The sequence below is a fragment of the Nothobranchius furzeri genome, chromosome 5, assembly GCF_043380555.1.
Source record: "Nothobranchius furzeri strain GRZ-AD chromosome 5, NfurGRZ-RIMD1, whole genome shotgun sequence".
NCBI classification, from domain to species: domain Eukaryota; kingdom Metazoa; phylum Chordata; class Actinopteri; order Cyprinodontiformes; family Nothobranchiidae; genus Nothobranchius; species Nothobranchius furzeri.
In genome coordinates this window covers 46,247,975-46,270,194 of record NC_091745.1, presented here as the reverse complement: position 1 = coordinate 46,270,194, position 22,220 = coordinate 46,247,975, and the positions used below count along the sequence as shown (strand labels likewise).

At 41.4% G+C, this 22,220-nt stretch overlaps 1 protein-coding gene across 6 annotated transcripts in view; it reads left to right on the top strand.

The window, feature by feature from the left end:
- Positions 1-22,220, top strand: part of LOC107378702 (CUB and sushi domain-containing protein 3) — a 434,947-nt gene that overhangs the window by 291,333 nt on the left and 121,394 nt on the right. For 4 of the 6 annotated variants that reach the window (XM_070550818.1, XM_070550816.1, XM_070550815.1 and 1 more), the window contains 4 exons: positions 2,137-2,250; positions 11,381-11,569; positions 11,680-11,838; positions 14,138-14,326. In XM_070550818.1, coding sequence (XP_070406919.1) covers positions 2,137-2,250; positions 11,381-11,569; positions 11,680-11,838; positions 14,138-14,326 — 651 coding nt within the window. The remainder of the gene's footprint in view (positions 1-2,136; positions 2,251-11,380; positions 11,570-11,679; positions 11,839-14,137; positions 14,327-22,220) is intronic. The other 2 variants (XM_070550820.1, XM_070550817.1) reach the window with 1 other exon arrangement.

Sequence of the window (22,220 nt, the reverse complement as noted above, 5' to 3'; positions counted from 1 at the left end):
TATAAGACATGGGATATCCAGGTAAGGTTTGGTCCTCCCCGTCCTGGACCTCCCCCTCCCCTATGATGGAACGGCAGAGGAGCCAAGGTCTACCTGATGCCCCCGAACCCGGGCCAGGCACTGCTGAGTGTTCCTGCCTTCTTCCCGGCAGCATACATGTCAGGACCCGACCCCCAAGGCCCCGCCCAGATCCCCACACGGGGCCGGCCACCCCCAAACCCCGAGCCCCCAGGCCCCCACCCAGACCCGCCCAGGGGTATTGCAGCCGCCAGGCAGTGACCCATGGCCGCCGCCAAGATCCCCAAGGGGCCCCACTCACAACCGCCAGCAGTCCACCCCCCGAGGCAACCCAAGCACCTCCAGAGGGGGGCAACAGCCCCCCAGTCCCAGACACCCCCAGTGAACCCACCTCCAGGGAACATCCGGATACTCCAAACTCAGACCCCACACCCCCCCACCCACACCATCCCGCAGGACAACATCAATGGCCCCCCACCCTCGCTATGTGATGGAACCGATCAAAGGAGCCCAGAGAGATTCATCTGAAGTGGAAGCAGAGGCTATATCAAGTGCAATATGATCTAACAAAAGATTTCTATACTGGTTAATGCAGAGAGTTTCTTTATTTTTCCAATTCAAGAGGATAGTTTTCTTAGCGATTCATATGGCAGTCAGAACCACGTGAACCAAAGATGTTGCAATCGGGACATCGTGCAGCTGTCCCAGTAAACAAAGAGAGGGGGAAGTTGGGATATGACATTTCAGACATTTTGACAGATCCTCACCTACTCTACCCCAAAATTCCTGGACAGGTGGGCAGGACCACAGTGCATGAATGTAATTGTCAGAAATGTTGTTTGTGCAGTGTGTACAGGTGTCAGACGACACAAACCCCATCTTACCCCAAGAGGCTAACATTTAGCTAACTATGCTAACGGTGAATTAGAAGCAAAAAGTCTCCTCTAAAATTGTCTCAAGCTAGTTCTTTGAAGACCACCAACCAGGTATTACAGTGAAATGTGTGTGTGAAGTGAACAATGAGACAATAGTGGTGTTTTACTTCCATTAACGAGTCATTCAGAGTTACAACAGCAAGCTAACAGCAAGACGGCAAACAACACACTTTTCTAATTCCCAGAGATATATTTCCGTAATAAGTGTAGTAAGTGCTCCATATTGTAAAACACCTAATAGTGCTCCCACCAGAAAGTAGCTTTTTGCTTAGATAAACTAGGCTGCAGTAACCAAATGTAACCACAAGATGTAATTCTTCACTCTTATTGCACCTTGTAAGGTCAAAGGCCCGACCTTTTCCATCAGGTAGAAAGCAGAAGTTCAGGTCCTAAAGCAGCTCAACATCTCCAGACCATGACACCACCACCACTATGTTTGATGACTTTGGGTCCTTTGGCACTATAATTTATTTAAAACAGGGCATGATGTGTTGCTTTTTGGGACCTTTTAGCCTGCTTCACGTTTTCAGACAGGTTGAATTGCAGTAATATTCTGATTCTACAGGTGTGGTTGTCGGCAGCCTTTTCCACACCACTTTATTACTGAGAGTATTAGTATTTTTGTAATCATACATATTTTCTGTAGCTTTTAGCATCATCATTCCATCTTTACTGTCAGTGTTCCCTTTCCTCTGCTCATCCTTTTAAGTGTATCCATCTATTCATGCTTCATGCATTAAAATATTAGTTTGAAGGCGAGGCTAATTAGATGTACTCATAAGCTATTTGTATTTTCAGTGCTCAGAAGTAATTAGTAGAGTGAAGTGTAAGTCATGTGGCTACTGGCTGCCTTACTTTGTGCCTTTTGAATCTGTGTTTTTAATTTTTGTGCGCACGCACAAGTTTATGGCACCGTTAATTTAATGAAGTGCCTTTAGTGCTAAGGGATGTCAATCTTCATTAGGAAATGTGCAGCTGATTACTGAGCTTAGGGACATAGCTGGGTGTGTGTGTGTGTGTGTGTGTGTGTGTGTGTGTGTGTGTGTGTGTGTGTGTGTGTGTGTGTGTGTGTGTATGTGTGTGTGTGTGTGTGTGTGTGAGCGAATGATTGAATGGATGATTTGTTTTTCATGTTGTTCTTTTCTCTTTCTGTGTGCGGCCCCTGGTGTACATGACCTCACAGGGGACATTATCCGCTACTCGTGCTTGCCCGGCTTCACCTTGGTGGGCAGTGAGATTCTGACCTGTCGACTCGGAGAGCGGCTGCAGATGGATGGGCCACCACCTGTCTGTCAAGGTTAGTTGTGTTTGGGGTGAGCTGTTGTATCCATGAGTTTGTTTGTCGGAGGCTTTTGACTGTCCTTGTGAGCTTTCCTCTCTCATTGCGTAAACATGCCTCCACATTTCTGTGTAATCATGCTCCGTTATGAGTGTGCTTAACACCACTCTGCCAAGGTTGGTTGCAGTCAGCATCACTCTCTGTTTTTGCATCATTTAACAGACAGACTGCCAGCAGGCCACCCTCCAGCAGTCTCTTGATGGAAAACCACATCTCTCCTTTTCATTAAGATTTACAGGTTTTAGAATACAACTGGCCCCAGATCACACACCTGTGCTTCATTTGAGTCAGCGTTTGATGGCTGAGGGTTTGGGAGAGGTTTTTCCACTCACGAAGAACAGGAGCTTCCCTTTTATTTTTTTCCACCCTCTGCAATTATTCTTTGCTGTCTGACAGGTGATTTGGCCTCTGACAAAATGTTTCGAGAAGTTAGCTGGGACACATATCTGGTAACATGAATGCCTCACGTTAAGGCTGGGCATTATGGCTTCCATTTAATATTGCTGTTTTTTGGGGCTTTGTAACTTACAATGTAAATCACAAAGTGACATGAGATTTAAATGCCGTGCACTCTTTTGGACATTAACTCTCTAAATGTGTAGACATAATAAGCAGGTTCATGTGTAGAAAATGCAAGTGCCTGGTGGTGATCACACAACGGCACTCAGATAAAGTTTGATGAAACATTTAAATAAATCATTTGGACCAGAGTTTTGGTAAAATGGGAACCAGCGGTAGAAACAGGCCCTAAGACTGTTGAAGCAGTAAATAGTTACAGTTTGATTGAAGTCCAGCTTGCATACAAGATAAACACAGAGCAGGATTTTCCACCTAGATAGGAGATTGTTGGAGATTTTCTGGATAAAAGGCAGACCGACCTGTGAAGCGTTAGAAGCAGATGGAGATGCTGACAGCTGAATACTTGTTGTTACATCAATTCTTGATTGCTGTGATATAATTTAAGGTCATGCATGAGAAACACTACTTGCAATATTGAATATATTTATAGTACCCAACCCAATGTTATAGAGACAATGTGTAGTTTTACCATTCATTTCTGGAAATTCCATCAAATTGTTTTTGAATGAAATGAATTAGTTTAGTTTATTTCAAACAAAGAAAACATACATTTTTTTTAAAAAAATACCACAAACAGAAAAAATACATATCATCCCTTCTTCTGTGTTTGAAAAGGAGTAGGCTGAAGTGGAAACTTATATGTCCCTACCCCTTTATACAAGTAATTTTTACTTGTTTACTAAATCTAACACAGAACCGACATTAAAACAAACAAAATGGTACAAGTCACCAAAAACCACCAAATTATATGGAAAAAAAAACAACAAAAGAAAAAAAAACATCTTTTTACAATTGATACAATTTACTTTTCCTTAGAATAAAGGACACTCACATAAATCATCTATTTTCTACTATATACTTGTTCATAATATGTTTTTTATAATTCATTTTAAACACATTTATATTTGTACTTACTTTAATTTCTTCTTCTAAATTGTTCCATAATTTAACCCCAATTATTGTGATACACATCTGTTTTAATGTTGTTCTAAACTTATGTATCTTTAAGTTTAGTGTTCCTCTCAGGTTATATCCTCCTTCTCTCTCTGTGAACAGTTTCTGTATTTTATCAGGCATTAATTTATTTCTTACTTTATACATTATTTGTGCTGTTTTGTATTTAACCAAGTCCTGGAACTTCATTATCCGTGTTTTTATAAGAAGTTCATTTGTGTGATCCAAATATCCTGCATTTGTTATTAATCTGATAGCCCTTTTCTGCATTGTTGTTAATGTCTGTAAATGACTTTTGTACGTGTTTCCCCAGACCTCTACACAATAGCTCAAATATGGCAGTAGCATCGTATTGTATAACATATAAAGTGCTTTCTGATTAAAAATATACTTAGCTTTCCCCAATAAAGCAATGCCCCGTGCAAGCTTCCCCCTAACATATTTGATGTGTGGCTTCCAACAGATTCTGCTGTCTATGACCACCCCAAGAAATTTTATTTCATATACTCTCTCAATTTTTACATTATTAATTACTATATCTAATTCATTGTGTCTTCTTTCATTACCAAACAACATAAATTTTGTTTTCTCTAAATTTAGTGACAGTTTATTTACATCAAACCATTTTTTTAATTTATTTATTTCCTGTGTGACCACATCCAGGACCTGTTGCAATTCCACCCCCGAGCAAAAAACATTTGTGTCATCTGCAAACAATACAAACTTCAAAACTTGTGAAACCCTACAAATGTCATTTATGTACATTATGAATAGTTTAGGTCCTAAGACTGATCCTTGAGGCACCCCACATTGTATCTGTCTTAGTCCTGATTTATGTTGATTTATTTGCACGTATTGTTGTCTATTTGATAAATAACTTTTTATCCAGTCCAATACTATACCCCTGAAACCATATTTTTCCATTTTTCTCATCAATACATCATGGTTTACTGTATCGAAAGCTTTCTTCAGATCTAAAAACAACCCTATTGCATGCTTCTTTTTGTCAATGCATTCTGTTATTTCCTCATTAAGATCAATCAGTGCCTGGACTGTTGACCTATTATTCCTGAAGCCATACTGGCATTCCGTCAGCAACTCACATTGATCAACAAAATTATCGAATCTTTTAACAAACAGTTTTTCTAATATTTTGGAAAATTGTGATAGTATTGACACAGGTCTATAATTTGTAAATTGATGCTTATCTCCTGTCTTGTAAATAGGAATTACCCTTGCTACTTTCATGTTATTTGGAAAAAACCCCTTTTGAAAAGAAAGATTACAAATGTGTGTTAATGGTTTTACAATGCCCTCAATCACATATTTCAGTGTTTTCATGTCAATATCGTTCCAGTCTGTACTGGTTTTATTCTTCAAATTATTTAAATGATGCCCAGTTGTTGAAAAATATTGGTAGCTTTGTAACAAATAACCATAAAAATCAGGTCTAAACTACATGGTAGCAGGTCTAAGTCTCTAGGCAACGCCATATTAGATGTCATGTTTCCTTCCTTGGGAGCCCGTGAGGACAGAACGCATTTAATGATTTTAACAAACAATTACAAAACTTCCGTCATTCTTAAATGTTGTTTCACACACTAACCTCTTGACTTGTTGCCAGTGTAGACACAGAGTCTGATGTGCTTGTTATTTTCCTAAAGTTTGCACTCCCCAGGGCTTTTTGACCCTAATGGGCATCACTTGGTAAGGTCTTACTCCAACACAAAAATACTGCTTGCTTGCAACAATTTAGGTATCTACTGCCCCCTGTTGCCAGGAGAAGTACACACCGTCACTTTAAAAGGTGCATGAAGTAAGAATGACATCCTGTGGCTATATTTGGGTTTCCAGCTACGGATCCGCACCAGAATATTCTAGATGATGAGTGAAAACAAGTCCTACACTGTACAAATGCTGGTCATAAAATTAGAATATCATGACAACGTTTATTTATTTCACTAATTCCATTATAAAAGTGAAACTTGTATATTACATTAATTCATTACACACAGACTGATATATTTCAAATGTATTTTTCTTTCATTTTGATGATTATAACTGACAAATAATGAAAATCCCAAATTCAGTATCTCTGATTATTGGAATACTGCCAAAAGGTTAAATATTGAAGACCCCTGGTGCCACACTCTAATCAGCTAATTAACTCAAAAAACCTGCAAAAGCCTTTAAATTGTCTCTCCGTCTAGTTCTGTAGGCTACACAATCATGGGGAAGACTGCTGACTTGACAGTTGTCCAAAAGACGACCATTGGCACCTTGCACAAGGAGGGCAAGACACAAAAGGTCATAAGGCTGGCTGTTCACAGAGCTCCGTGTCTGAGCACATTAACAGAGGGGTGAAGGGAAGGACAAGTTGTGGTAGAAAAAAGTAAACAAGCAATCGGGATAACCACATCCTGGAGAGGAATGTGAAACAAAACCCCATTCAAAAATGTGAGGGAGGTTCACAAAGAGTGGATTGCAGCTGGAGGCGCAGACACAGTTGTATGTAAGACATGGGTTTCAGCTGTCACCGTCCGTCCTTGTGTCAAGCCACTCTTGAACAAGAGACAGCGTCAAAAGTGTCTGGTCTGGGCTGAAGACCAAAAGGACTGGACTACTGCTGAGGGGTCTGAAGTCATATTCTCTGATGAAACTAAATGTTGCATGTCCTCTGGAAAGCAAGGTCCCAGAGTCTGGAGGAAGAGTGGAGAGGCACAGAATCCACGTTGCCTGAAGTTTAGTGTAAAGTTTCCACAGTCACTGATGGCTTGTGGTGCCATGTCGTCTGCTGGTGTTGGTCCATTGTGTTTTCTGAGATCCAAGGACAGCGCAGCTGCCAATCAGGAAGGTTTACGATGAGACTTTACTGATCCAACAGTGGGGAATGTTGTGCATTACCACAGCTCGGGGCAGATAGCAGAGGAGTACAAAAGTGACCAAAAATGCAAGAATACAAAATAAAATAAGACAATATACAACAGTAGTTCCTGTAGACACATAAACAGTGAGCATTATGGGTAGATGGTTGTGAAACATTGTGAAAGTAATAAAACATGAAAAGTAGCGGTTGTTCTGCAACAACTACCCTTACTGTCCAAGTGGTAGATATCTTGAAATTCAGGCATGAACATGAACAATTGCATATATCAGGTGCATTATGCACAGAGTACTGACCATAGTTAAAGTTGCTGGGTGACTCATGACATCATAATGTGTTATAAATCCTAACTGCTGTCAAAATGAGTGATCTACGGAAGCGCCTCTTCCTGCAGCGGGGGTGCATCGGTCTCTGACTGAAGGAGCTGCTCAGGGCACCCACCCACTCATACAAAGGGTGATGTGGATTGGTCATGATGGACGTTAGCTAACATTCTCCTCTCACCCACCACCACCACAGACTGCAGAGGGCATCCCAGTACAGAACTAGACCTCCGTACCAGTTTGTCAATCCTGCTCCTGTCCCTCTCTGTGCATCCATTTCCTCAACAGGTCACTGCATAGAAAAGGGCAGATGCTACCTAGCCTGAACAGCCAGCCCCATTCTTCCTTATGGGAAGCACTGGGTCTGGGAACCCTCCTATTAAAATAACCCCATCACCTGAGAATTATAACCGAGCCAATCAGCACTGAGCAGCATTCTTCACACATCACAAAGCTCAAATAACAAAGATGTCTTCTGAAGCGGAGTTAGCTGCAGCTGTTTCCTCTTTTCTAAATGACTTGGGCACATCTTTAAAACCACAACAAGCAGAAGCGCTAAAAACATTTCTTCTAAAAAAAGATGCTTGCTCTATCGCCAGGCACCATTTTTGGCTACAACTACAAAACCACAGGATTGTGCGCAGTACAGTTGGCATTTCCGCCTTTTATCTGATGTTTATTTTTGAACTGGCTAGTCCCGCCCCTCATGTGCCTCTTTGCCTGAGTAACCAGACTAGTTCCCTGTGTAGACATGAACAGAGGACGAGTCTGGCAGGCCAGGCTAGATGCTACCACCGAATCTTAAAAAGTCCGTAACAGGTTCCTGCTTACTCTGAAGAACCTCCGTCTCCTCAGCAGGTGGAGTCACTTTGGCCCTTCTTATACAGGCATCGGTACTTGTAGACCAGTCCATTTTATCATTGAGGTAAACACCCAGGTATTCAAAAGAATCCACTATCTCAGTGTCTTTTCCCTCGATGTTCACCATTGTGGTGGGAGATAACTTCCTCCTAAAGTCTATGAGCATCTCCTTCGCCTTGCTGGCATTGATCTGAATAACGTTGGTTTCACACCATCCAACAAAGTCACTGATGACCCCCCAGTATTTTTTATCATTCCCATCTGATACACAACCGATGATGCCTTATCATACGAGAACCTTTGTAGGTGGCACTGGTCTGAATTATAACGGAAGTGGGAAGTGTAAAGGCTGAGCAGAAAGGGTGAGAGAACTGTGCCCTGTGGTGCCTCTGTGCATCAGAACACCTGAGCAGTGCCACAAACTGATGGACTCCATGCCACGCCGCAATGCTGCAGTAATCCAGGCAAAAGGAGCCCAACTACATACTGAATGATGTGCATGCTCATACTTTACTCTCAGATACTGAATTTGGGATTTTCATCTGTTGCCAGTTAAAACAATCAACATTAAAATAAATTGACATTTGAAATGTATTTGTCTGTGCGTAATAAACAAATCTAAATTACTCTCTCAATATAAAATATATAAAGTTCACTTTTTGAATTGAATTACTGAAATAAATCTACCTTTGTCAGGATGTTCTAATCGTATGACCAGCACCTTTAGATGTAGTAGGTTAGAAGTTGTGTGCAAAGTTTCAAAAGTGCAAGAAATGAATTTAATACCTTGTCTAATACCATTTCTATACAGAAAGCCTGAAAGTAGCAGGTGTTTTCTTGACGTGTGCAACAGTGGGCTCACCTAGGTGTTTTTTTTTTCATAATTCGTTAAAAACAGGACGTATAAAGCCCCTCAGCATGTTGTTATATTGTTAGATAATGCAGAATTAAGACACAAAGGGTTGGGAAACAGGGAGAAGTACAGCCTGACCAGTTTTGCATGCAGATACATTATCACATCAGCCTAATAAAACTGCTGCTAATCTGCTGCTTTTGTGCTGAAAAGTCATTTCAGACTGGTAGATTTATGGTTTCGAGCCTATTTCTCAGAGTTCTGCACAAGCCAGCTACTTCGTATCAGTTCAGGCTCATGTAATGTACTCGAAATGCTTTAACACTCTTTAATTTGAGTTATCAAACAAATGTGTCAAACCTGAATGGGTGAAGCATGGTGAGACTATTATTGTTGAACACAAAAAGGCAATCAATCACCGCAGCGTTTTAGATCTGGACTCTTGACAGCACAGCTCTCATACATCATAAAGCTGTGTTGCAGCAACTATTATATGATGACAAACATATAAAAACAAAGCAAACAAAGGAGTCATCTATCGATACCGGAAAATAAACCCCAACAAACCAATCAGATCATCAGCAAAAGTTTATATAACTGATGGCTCTTGTTAGAAAAAGGACCAGAAATGTGCTCGTAAAGCACCTTAGAGAAGGGAAATGAACTTTTGAATCCTCACTGTAGGTATTTTAATGTGTTAATGTGTCTGGTGACTAATCAGAGTGTTGGAACGACTCCTTAAAACCGGCCTCAAGGATCACATCGCCTCAAGGATCACATCGGCCACTTTGGCCAGTTCTAGGACCGGTAATTTGTTGCTTGACATTTTTACGGATCACCTCATTTTTACATTCAGTAATTCATTACATCTTCTGCGTCGGATGTGTTATGTCCGTGTGCTCCTCTAGCATGAAACTAATTGCTCTCCTTGGGACATGTAAAGTTGAGCTTAATTTGAGTTGACCTGCAATTCAGGCAAGAAACTGCTACAGTAAGCCTGTAACAGGAGCCATTTCCTGTTGCCAGCTTGCCAAAAGGACAGGAAAAAGAATCCTCCTGTGTTCCTCGATTCCGCTTTTATTTGCTGTCAAATCCTCTTTTAAATGTCTTTTTATGCTTTTAAGATCACACCAAGAGGTCCTTGGGTACTTGTGCAAGCTCATCCACAAATATCCTTGTTTTTAAGGTGCCCCCTCAAACGTTACATAAAAATATTGTGAAACATGTTTTGCTTTGGTGTTTTAAAAGGATAGTCACAATGTTTATGAAATCCTAAATCTATGTGATCTCAGTAAACGTGCTCTCGTGTTCCAGGAGTTGCCCAGTCAGATTTATTAGAAGCTAGTTTTGAGAATAGTTTTAGTTTAGTTAAAGTTGGAAAACAGCATTCGTAAACTCCAAGTCTTTAAATGACTATTATCTGGGTTTTATTTAATTTTCATCCTTTGGCTGAAACCGAAGTTTTAGTGGACTCAAGCTTTTTTTTTTTTTTTTTTTTTTTTGCTCTGCAGGTGAAGATTTTCAGTTTTACAAAGACCCAGCTTTGTGTGCACACAGTCATGGATGCTGTCTGCAAATCAAAACAACTGCATCTCCTCACCTGTCAAAAGTAGTTAGAGCATTTACAACAACTTAATGTCCATTTAGGCACCTGTCAACACCTGTGGAGTTCCTCTAACTGTCCTGATAAAAGGTGAAGCAGCACACGTCCTTCTGAACCCTCGTGGACACAGCTTCCCTCTCCGATGAGGATGCTGTGCTCCTCCTTCCATCTTAACGGCAGCTTCTCATTGCGGTCTGTCATAACTCCATATTCATGAACAGAAGTATTAAGATGTTCTACACGTTTAAAACCCAGCTGGGATCACCGAACATGCCCGAGTCTGTTGCCTGGCAACATTATCAAATAAGTGATGCAAAGGGATTTCTCTGTTTAGATCGTTGATTGTTACATTTAGTCAGTAAGTTTTTAACTGCATGGGTTAAATAAATATTTTAGAACGACCTTTGGTTATATCACATTTTCTTCCAGTTTACTCGGTTAGAAAAATCCTTTTACTCCATACAAGCCATGGCTGATCATCTATTTTTTAGTCACGAGCTGGATCCCTCTTTCTGTTGTAATTCCTCCTTTTTTCTTGATGCGTGATTGCATTTTTCCTCTGACCTTTTTATCTGGAGCAGGTTTTCAAAATAACCTTTTATCTGCATCATGTTACTTCACTAGTGGCTCTGACGAGATGTTTCTGACACGAGCGGAGACGGAGAAAGAGCAACAGGACTGACATTACTTCACACATGCTAGCCTACAGACAACGAAGACACAGCTTTTCTATAATAAACTTTGCTATCACACCTGCTGACTGTAATTATTGGATAAATGGATATCAAAGACCCTGATGACACTGGTTTAGGTCTTAAATGGATAATCAGTCTGGGAGAAATGTAATTCTGTCACAACTAGTAATGTTTTAGTGTAATTTCATGAATAATCTCATTTTTCTTTCATATTATATCTGATTTAGCTGTTTTCCACTCTCACCATGAATACCCTCCGTAGTATTCTCTCTCATTTGTTAGCGTTTACCTAATTTTCCCCAATTGTAACCAGTCTTCTCTTTGTGTCCTCCCCAGTTCAATGTCCAGCCCACGAAGTGCGTTTCGACTCAACGGGGGTGATCTTAAGTCCCGGTTACCCTGAACACTACCCCAATCTTCAGATGTGCTCCTGGTTGATCAACGTGGAGAAAGGCTACAACATCACTCTGCACTTTGAGCTCTTTGAAACTGAGAAAGAGTTTGACTTCTTGGAAATATTTGACGGTGATTGTGTGTTTTTGTTTTGTTGAAATGGTCAGAATTGAGATTTGGCTCCTTTCAAATGTGAATCAGATCTGCCTGACCGTGGTTTCTGATGTCTGTGACACTCGCAGGTCCCAACATCTACAGCCAAAGTCTGTCCACACTCAGCGGTTACATTGAAACACCTTTCAATCTGACAACCTCCGGCCACCAGCTCCTGATCCGCTGGACCTCTGATCACGGCACCAACCACCGCGGCTTCCACATCAGATATGTGGGTGAGTATCAAAGTATGTATCCAAACTTATAATCATACTCTTCTTTTATTTAAAGTTGAATTTGGGGGGATTGTGGGCCAGATTTACTAAATCATGTGGATTAGCGTTGTGCTAATGGGAGTGACCGGTTTTATGGATGGAAATCTAAAGCTGCTCAGATCTGGGGACCAAACGTCTCCTTTCATAACTGAGGGCAGTACAGCAGACACATAGTGTTAAACAAATAAACTGAAGCCTTTGGAAAAGAGTTTGTGTTCCTCCATCTAGTTGGGTTCATCTTGCGTGAGTCAATAAGATGCTTGCTTCTTCTGGTATCCCAGATTTCTCCTGCTGGTTTGCAGCAACATCTGTTCCTCCTCCTCACAGCTTTTACATTGGCATTAAGTAGAATATTTTATAGTTTTTATTCTAAGGTTGAAAAATAAGGCAGTGCCCAAGGAAATGAAAGGCCTTTTTTAAGATAATTATAGACAAGTTCCATCCATCCTCCTCCCACTCCTCTTGCATCCAGTCACTCCCATTAAAACCCCTCTTTGCCCTTACAGCACCTCAGCAGTAAATCTGGTTCTTTGTCTCTAAACTGCAGAAAACGATCAAATTCATGGGTTCATAACCTGGGAAAGTGAAATTTTACGCATTATGTGACGTGAACTCACTATGAACAATGCACAAGATCACATTGTCTTTGTGTAAATACTTAAAGTGAGACAAATACGTTTAATTATAATAAAGAAATTGAGTCTTAATAGGCACTATTTGTGAAATACAGGTGGATTTTTTTTACCTGTCGACAGTTTCGGCTCCTCGCTAGAAGCCTTCCTCGTGGGCTGTCATCTGTTGGAGCGCCAATGTGGCTTCTATCCGGTATCCCCGGTGGGCGTCATGTGGGAGGGGCGAGTGGACTGTCAGGTCCACAGGCACGCCCACGTGCACTCGGTGATGTCCTCATGATGAGTGGGTCCAAAGTTTGTGATAGTCCGTAAGCCCCCTCGCCTTAGTTTACGGTCGTTGTTCCGTGTTTTCTGATTGTTTCTTTATCCATCTGTAGGTAAGATCATCACGTTTTCTAAAAAAGAAAAATGATGCGTAATTCCTGGAAGGGTAAAAACTCCGTATCTGGACTTAAGCATACCATTGCACCCGTACTTCATAGCAAACTTTGGACTATTTATCAAGAACACCTGAGGTTATTCACTACTTAGGTTGAAACTAAAACAATTCTAACTCGGTTTTCCTGTTTTCATATAAGTTAATGATTTCACTTTGCTGGATCTGGTCTGTTTATAAAAACGGATCCTATGAATTTGATCAGTCTGCTTTGATTACACTGCAACAAATATTTTAGGAGTTCCTACTCGTTCCCTTTTAAAAGGAATTTTCTTCAAATTACAAAACAGTGTTTGTATCTCAGGAGGGCAGAAAGTCGCATGCTGCTCTGCTTCCTCGTAATTTCAAAGGGTTTCAATTCTTAATTGTCTGTTTTAATAAAGCGAGCTCAGCAAGAGCAGCAAGGCATCTTCTTCCATTTGAAATTCATTAATAATAATGGGGGAAAGCACAAAAGAAATTAAATTTTCATGTTTTCTCTCCATTATACTTAATAAACAAGCGTGCTGCTCTGAAAGCAAGCTGTGTGATGAATTTTGTAAGGAGAACTTCTTCTTGACGTGATTGACTTCAACATCGACTGATTTCAACTTCAGCGTGTCGTTCCGTCTTAACTCTGTGCCATTTCCCAGTCAGGCAGATTGGAAGGCATATTTGACAGCGATTGGAACGCACACGGCCTTCTTTTAGATTTTCTGTCCCATTGGCCATTCACTAGTCATATTCTAGCAATCAAATGAGCCTACTTTTCTTTTTTTTCCGGTTTGATGGGCTGTAAGCTGAGGGAAAAGGAACGCTAAGGAACAAATAACTTCAGGGTGCACCAGTATTGCATGTGTTTGAGCAAATTGAATATGTGCATGCCCACAGGCTAGAAGGAAATTGTAATAATGTCATTTTGAGGAGTTCCTTTGCTTTGTGGCAACAGCCCAAGTGCTAAAAGGATGCGACACTCCTCCGGCATTCCCTCTCATTATGGCTCTACATCTAAAATGGAGCCTTGCTGTAATAAAGAAATGTTCACTTGAGTTTTTCTCAAGAGGCACTTTGTTAATGTCTTTTGTCTTTTTTTTCTGCTTTGTTTATCTTCCTCTCCCTTGATGTCAACTTTCCCATCATCTTTGCTCAACTTCATTTTCATCCCTTTTTTCTGTTTTGTTTTTATATTCTTGCTGTGCTTTTATTGTTTCCCCATCTATCACAGCGATGTACTGCAGTACCCCCGACTCTCCTCAGCATGGCTTTGTGGTGAGCCAGACGGGGGGTCATCTCGACAGCATGGTGCGCTGGGCTTGTGACAGAGGCTACAAGCTGATCGGAAAAGGCACAGCTGTGTGCAAGAAGACGCCCTATAGCTACTATGCCTGGGACGCACCAGTCCCCGCCTGTCAAGGTAAGCTCAGTGGCCCAGCGGCTACCTTTTATGCCCCTTTTTCCCATTCTTCTGGTCAGTGGCTCCGTGACGCTACTCCCTACAGACACGTACAGCACCAAACCACCGCAGCTCCTGCTCCCCTCATCCCCGTGTTTTAGCTGCTGAACTGAAGCCATCCTGATTGAGAGGTGGTTTCCTGTCAGGTGGAAACAAAACAAGAATCAATCCTCTCTTCTTTTCATTTCCACTCCTTCAAATTACTTTTGCTAACGTGCCATTAGCATGCTGCTGTCGCTCAAATGTTTGTGATCACGTGTAAAAACCTGTGAACTTCTGGGCACTTGGCCGCTTGCAGGCAGCGGTAAACATCAACAGATGGTGTGATCAGTCGCATTTACCCCCGATGCAGCAAAATTAAAATGTGTACTTCGTGCATTTTAGGCAACTTTAAAACATTTCACACCTGTGATTGATTCCATCAGTTTGTTAACTGGGCACAGCTTCTCCATATAGCACATAAACTCAGCCGTGCCTGCAGAAGAGCTGATGTACTCATACAGACGATATCCATCTGTTGTCCCTTAGATGCCTTCCATTCCATTCCAGCAATCCTAAAGATGAGACACACTTCAAACGTCAACCAAGTTCACGTTTCTCCTCTTTCTCCTTGTTTCTGACTCTTGAGTTGTCACCAAGCAGTGCTCACAAATGTCAGCTGTTTTTTCTAACGAGGTGGTCAGTAGTTTTGTCGTGGCTCCGTGCCACGTGGGCAGATTGCCTTCTTTGATAATTCACAGTGAGGAGTTACTGCTGCTGCTCCGTTTAAAGATGGAGGTGTTTGAATAAGTGCTTCCGTTTAGCTTGGCCCCTGCAGATCCAGTCCCTCTTACATGAAATGAGTAACAACTTAAGCTCGGCTAGTTCAAGCTTTCTGTTGGTTTTGCTTGGAGGTCAGGTTGACCCAGATTTATTCGGAGTAGAGGCGTCATGCTGGCTTTTCATTGTGAGTGCCTCTCACCTTTGGGAAGACTTGGCTGTGAAAGTTCTCAGAAGACCAGTCATTTTAGGAACTCGCTGTGCACCATTTGTGTTTTTTATAGAACAGACTGATTTTTAAATCATTGACAATATGTTCCAGAATTTTTTTGCTGTTTTTAAAATTGTGAACAAATATAGAACATTTATTTTATTTATTAAAATACTTCTCATACCTACCTGCTAGAGTGCTAGACAAGTTGGATAAATGGTGGCTGTCTGGTCCGTGTGCGAGCTGAGCTGGCACGCACCTCGGGGTTCATGCAGTCTCGAATGGGTGTGCCGGCTCGATGCCGCTCTGTGAGGTGTTACCTGGAGTCTGTGGACCGGCGGCTCTTCTACGCTCCCGGCTCTGCCTCTGGCCTCTGCGCTGCGTCCTCGTCTCACCCTGCTCCGTCTCCCTGCTGGTGCCACCGTGGTGTGGATTTCTCAAACATTCGGGTTCTGAAGCACATCTCTTCTCATACACCCAGGTTGGATCCAGTACCGCCGTACAGGTTTGCCCTGATGAACACTCGCTCTCTTGGCAATAAATCATTCATTATTAAGGATTATTTTATTGACAATAACCTGGATTTCCTTCTCATAACGGAATCTTGGATTGCTCCTGATGATTTAGCCACTATTTCTGAAACTTTACCTGCTGACTGTGCATATTTTAATAATCCAAGAACAATTGGTCGTGGTGGTGGTCTTTTGACCATCTTCAAACGGACTATTGTCTGTAAACCCATCACCTTCCCTGATTTTACCAGCTTTGAGTTAACTGCCTTTGAACTGTGTTCTTCACCTCCCGTTCTCTGTGCCTTGCTGTACCGTCCTCCAAAATACAGCAGAGACTTTATAACCCAGTTTTCTGATATTTTATCTGATATCTGTTCACACTATGAATGTGTTCTTATCTTAGGTGATTTTAATATTCATGTTTGCTGCCCTGAGAAGCCTCTTGTGGAAGAATTTTTAAATGTTATTGACTCTTTTGGCCTGACCCAGTTGGTTAATATGCCAACACATGAACGCTCTCATATTTTGGACTTGGTTCTCACTCATGGCTTGAAGATCACTGACATGTTTGTTGATGCTGTCCATATTTCAGATCATTTCCCGGTTTTGTTTCGCCTTCATAGATCCAATGCCTCTTTAATTAATTTAATGCCTGCTCGCAGAGCCCGATCTTTTACACCATCTACTGCAACAGAATTCTGTACTTTATTCACTGATCTTGTTTCCACTTTGCCGGTGTTTTCTAGCACTGATGATTTGTTGCACTTTTTTCAATCTTCCTGCCTTACTGTGCTAGATCAGATAGCCCCTATGAGAACTAGACGCTCTAAAGTTCGGTCGGATCCCTGGATCAGTGCAACTACCAGATCTGTCAGGCGTGAGTGCAGAAGAGCCGAGCGTAGATGGAAAAAGGATAAGCTTCAGATTTCATACCAAATAATGATAGATACCTGGGCTCATTACCAGAAAGTAGTTAAAGATGCCCGTAATAAATTCTTTTCAAATATTATTACTGCATCCTTTGGCAACCAGCGTGTCCTGTATCAGACCCTCAATGCTGCTCTTTCAGCCAGTGACCACCACTCTCTTACTACCTCGGATGCTCAATGCACTCAATTTTTGAAATTTTTTCTTGGAAAAATTGCTAGTATCCGGGCTCAGATGAGTTCTCCCTATGTCACTAGTCATCCTGAACCCATTCGGCTTCGGTCTCTGGATAACTTTGACTTGCTTTCTTTGTCCTCTCTTGAGAACCTCCTGTCTGCCTTGAAGCCGTCAGGTTCTCCGGTTGACCCTGTTCCTCCACACCTCCTTAAAGAGACATATTCTGTCACTGGCCCCCTTATGCTGAGCATTATTAACAACAGCTTATCCACTGGTGTTGTACCCCGTGCTTTTAAACATGCAGTAGTTCAACCCATTCTGAAGAAGCCTGGCCTTGACACCTCTGTTATGAGTAATTTTCGCCCGATCTCCAAGCTTCCATTTTTATCAAAACTGTTAGAGCGTGCTGTTTTTAACCAAATTATGTCTCATCTAGATGATCATGGTTTAATGGATCCCTTCCAGTCAGGCTTCCGATCCCTCCATAGCACCGAGTCAGCTCATCTTCGTGTTTTTAATGACATTTTATTAACCCTTGACTCTGGTTCTAATGTATTGCTGGTTTTATTGGATCTGTCGGCTGCTTTCGATACGATTGATCACGCTATTCTGCTGACTCGGCTGAACCAGCTGGTCGGCATCCAGGGGACTGCCTTAGACTGGTTTAGGTCCTACTTCTGTGACCGCACCTTTAATGTTATGATGGGTAGTGCTGCCTCCCCCTCTGCGGCTTTGACTTGTGGTGTTCCTCAGGGCTCTATTCTTGGACCCCTTTTATTTAATTTATATATTTTGCCCCTGGGTGACATTTTTAAAAAACACCACATTGATTACCATTTTTATGCAGACGATTGCCAATTATATGCCTCTGTGAAGCCTAATGACTCCTTACTGCCCCTTGTTGAATGCTGCAATGATGTGAAGAACTGGCTGTCAGAAAACTTTCTTTTGCTGAACGACGCTAAGACAGAGGCCATCATTTTCAGCCCTGGTACTTCTCAAAGTCCCCAACTGACCCTTCCATTTATCACAAGTGGGTTGAAAAACCGTGTCACAAACTTAGGGGTTGTGATGGACGCTAAACTAAAAATGGACATTCATGTCAACCAGGTAGTTAAGACCTGTTATTACCACCTGAGGCGTCTCTCTAAAGTTAAGCCCATTTTAAAAAGGCGTCATCTTCATTCAGTTGTCCATGCATTTATTACTTCCCGTCTCGACTACTCTAACTCAGTGCTATATGGTATCTCCTCCTCCACTCTCGCTCGACTTCAGCTTGTGCAGAACGCAGCAGCTCGTTTCTTGACTGGCACCAGGCAGCGGGAACACATCACACCGGTTTTAGCAAATCTTCATTGGCTCCCCATCCATCTCCGGATAGAGTTTAAGATCCTGGTTTTTGTGTTTAAATCCCTAAATAACTTAGCACCTGGCTACTTGTCTGAGCTCATTCACCCATATGTCCCTACAAGATCTCTCCGATCAGCTGACCAACACCTCCTACATGTCCCTAGCTCTCGCTGTAAGTCCCGCGGGGAGCGCGCCTTTTCAATTTGTGCACCGAAGCTCTGGAACCACTTGCCCCTCCCGATCAGACTCTCTTCCTCTCTTTCCCTTTTTAAGTCTCGTTTAAAAACTCACTTTTATTCTCTGGCTTTTAATTCTGTCTAACTTATTCCCTTTCTACCTTTCCTTTTAGGGTTGGATTACTTGATTTTAATGGATTTAGTTTTTATTTTTGATTGTTTTTATTGTGTGTTTTGTTCAGCACTTAATAAATAAAATTGGTATGGTATGGTATGGTAAATATTATTTCTTCCCTGATTTTTTATAGACTTTAATCTAAGCCTTATTCAGATTTTTTCAAACAGCTTCAGTTTCATTAACAACATCAAAGAATGTCTTTATATGTAAAACCAGCCTTGAAAGATGAGTATTATATATTTAGAGTATATAAACATTTAAATATTAATTAATTAATTAATTAATTAATTAATTAATTCATTCATTCATTCATTCATTCATTCATTCATTTTTCATTCATTCATTCATTCATTCATTTATCTATAAGTGCCTCTGAAGACACCAAAGGTCACATTAAAATTAAAACTAAATGATTTAACTGCAAAATAAAGGCAAGTGACAAAAGTAATAATAAGTGATATTTTAAAGGCCTCTAATTGATAAATCAATGAAAACGGGAACTGGATTTCCTAAAAAGGAAGCCCTTTTGAATAAATGTTTTTTTGAGATGTCACTTGAAAAGTAGAAGCGAGACAATGGCGAGCTGTCAGCAACGGGAGATTACAGAGGTGAGGAATGTTCTGGACCCCATGGTGGACAGGTGGGCAGTGGGCACAAAAAGATGGATGAAGGTGGAGGATCGGAGGGAACGGGTGGGGATGTGAATCCGCAGCAGTTGATGGAGATAGGGAGGACTGAGGTTATGGATAGCCTTGAAGTTGAGGTGAAGGATTTAAAAGTTTATACAGAATTTCTAAATGAGCCGGTGCAGATGCTGAAAGACAGGAATGATGTGGACATGAGTTCTGCAGATGATGCAAACAACTCAAAACTCTAGTTTGTGGATAGATATTTTTTCATTGGGATTTGCAGTAGTCAGTACAAGATACGGGACCTGGGTGTGAACAAGAACAACAGAACTGTAAGGTGTGAAGACCTTACGTAGTTAACATTACATTGATGGAAAAAGCAGACTTGGACCTCGTCAGAAGAATCTGTGCATTTTTACTTCTGTTAAAGGAAAATGTTGGAGATCCACCTTTTAAGTTCATGTAGACATTTAGCAAGAGACGTGGGAAGGAGATAAGAGGCTGGCTTAGTGGAAAAGTAGAGCTGGGTGTCATCTGCATAGCAATGAAAGTTAATAACACATTTACATATTTTTTATTAAGCACAAGGATATGGTTTAAAGGCCCCAGGACAGAACTTTGGAGAGCAACAGAGGTGACAGGAGAGGACACGGACCTGCTAGTAATAAAAAATATCACCAAAGTCAACCATTAGCATGGATGCAGCGAACAACAACACAACACAGGTGGGGACAATCATTGAATAAACACATATTTTGTCATGTTTTGGGGTAAGTGTCTAACCCAAGACATACAGAATCAGACTCGGAGGCGAGGTAAAAGGTAAAACAATAATTTTTATTAAATGATGAGGAGAACTGAGGGCACACTGGCGATCCAGCGGAAGGTGAAAACAGGAAGCGGCAACTAGAGGAAACCAGAAGTGAGTACTGGGAATTGTAGTCCAGAGTGAATGTTTGTAGGCAGGACTTACGATGCGGAAGTTCAGGATGAATGTGGAGGGGAGATGAACCGGGGTGATATCCAGAGGAGAATTGTCTTTAGTCCAAGTGGGTGAGTGGAATGGAGGAAGATGATGATTACGAGGAAACTGAGAGAGAGCGTGATCACGGTGGAGAGCAGGACGGCAGAGCGGAGTTAGGAATCCAGGCAGCGAACCAGTGAATAATCCTTTCTCTCCAAGACGGGAGAGGATCCAGAGGTGAAGCAAGCCAGTCAGTAGTTAATCATCCGGCGTCGAGTCAGGAAAACCGTCCTCCTTTTAAAGCCGTCCCGCTGATCAGGCTGATGAGGATCAGCTGCGTTCCCTCTCCTGCAGGCAAAACTCAAAGATGGTGAATGATGGGCAGAGTACTCACCCCAGCTCATGACATATTTAGCATAACTTTCATTGTTTTTGGGTGTTTCTCAATGTCCTTGTTTACGAGGACACTGTCCTTCCTTGGTCAAAGAAAACGGTTAATTGAAACAGACTTGCATCACGTGACCGCGGCTTCCATGGCGGTCATGTAACGTCCCGTGACACAGGAGTTAATGTTAGATTTTATACGTATACGTTTCAATATAAATAACTAATAAGATGTTTACTTTTCAAATTGTGTTTATATTTGTTAAATGAAATATGTAAGCATGTTACTACCCGCTAGCCACCGAAGCTGCAACTAACCAACCTAGCTAACTGCTTTAAAAGAAAAAAAAAACAACATTTTAGATATCAGCCCAATTGTCCCACCTTGATGTCTTGGCCCCGCCCTGGTTGCCTAGGAGATACGTCATCAGGAACCGCCAAGACATGTTCCAACGTCCATGTTCTACCGAGGCGTGTGTTCTCCGTTTGTTAGCCATTTAGCTAGCTGAGCAAGGATACACGTGTCTTGTAGCCTACCCTTGGTCAACAATTACCCAGAATACACCGCAGTATTTTCAAAAGAATGGCGGATCAGAAGCTGCCAGCTACTTCAGGAGCAAATTTCAAGTTTAAAAGTAGTCAATTAATTTTAAATGTTTTTTTTATATACAAAGAAGTCATCTATAGTTGATTACTTGCTTATTAGTCACAGCTTTGGTGGCTAGCGGATAGTACCTCATTTATATATATATATATATATATATATAATTTAACAAATGTATACACAATTTAAAAAGTAAAAGGTTCGTTATATATTTATATTGAAACTTATACATCTTAAATATAATGTTATCTCCTGTGTCACGTGACGTTACGTCACCGGCGTGGAAGTGACGTGATGTAAGTCTGTTCCATTTAACCATTTTCTTTGACCTAGGAAGGACGGTGTCCCCGTAAGCAAGGCGCCTGACCTCGCAAGACATCGCCTCACAAGGCCAGGTGCCTTGACAGTGAGAAACACTCATTTTCTGTCCTCGGAACATTTTCACAATTTCCTCACGATTAATTATTTATGATTCTTTTAATATTTTCTGTGAAAGTTGTTGCAGTTGTAGAGTTGTTTGCATCACCTTTTGAACCTCAACACCTGCACCTCACAGTAGCTGTATAATTAAAAACACACGGTGTAAATCATAATAAAAGACTTTGCAAAAACTACCATGGAAGTTTAGAGATAATACAATAATTATTGTCAACAGATTAATCATTCATTGCCTTTCTACCAAATCCCATGAAAAAAACGTTTGTCTTCTAAGTGTCAACAGACTTGTCTTCCTGGTTAATATAACTGCAGGTGTAGAAACAGTGGCCACCACAGAAATGGATCTTCTTGAAAGCTTTTCTGACAGGTGCAACTCATTCTGTCCATGATAACCTTCTCCTATTAAATGCCATTCCTTTGTGGTATCGTGCAGAAAACCAGCGCTCTGGCAGAGACTCGATTTATTTGAATGCAGATGTTATCAATGTTGCTAATCACACATGAGCTGTCCCTGCTGCGATCATTTGAAGTGTCTGCCATGAATGA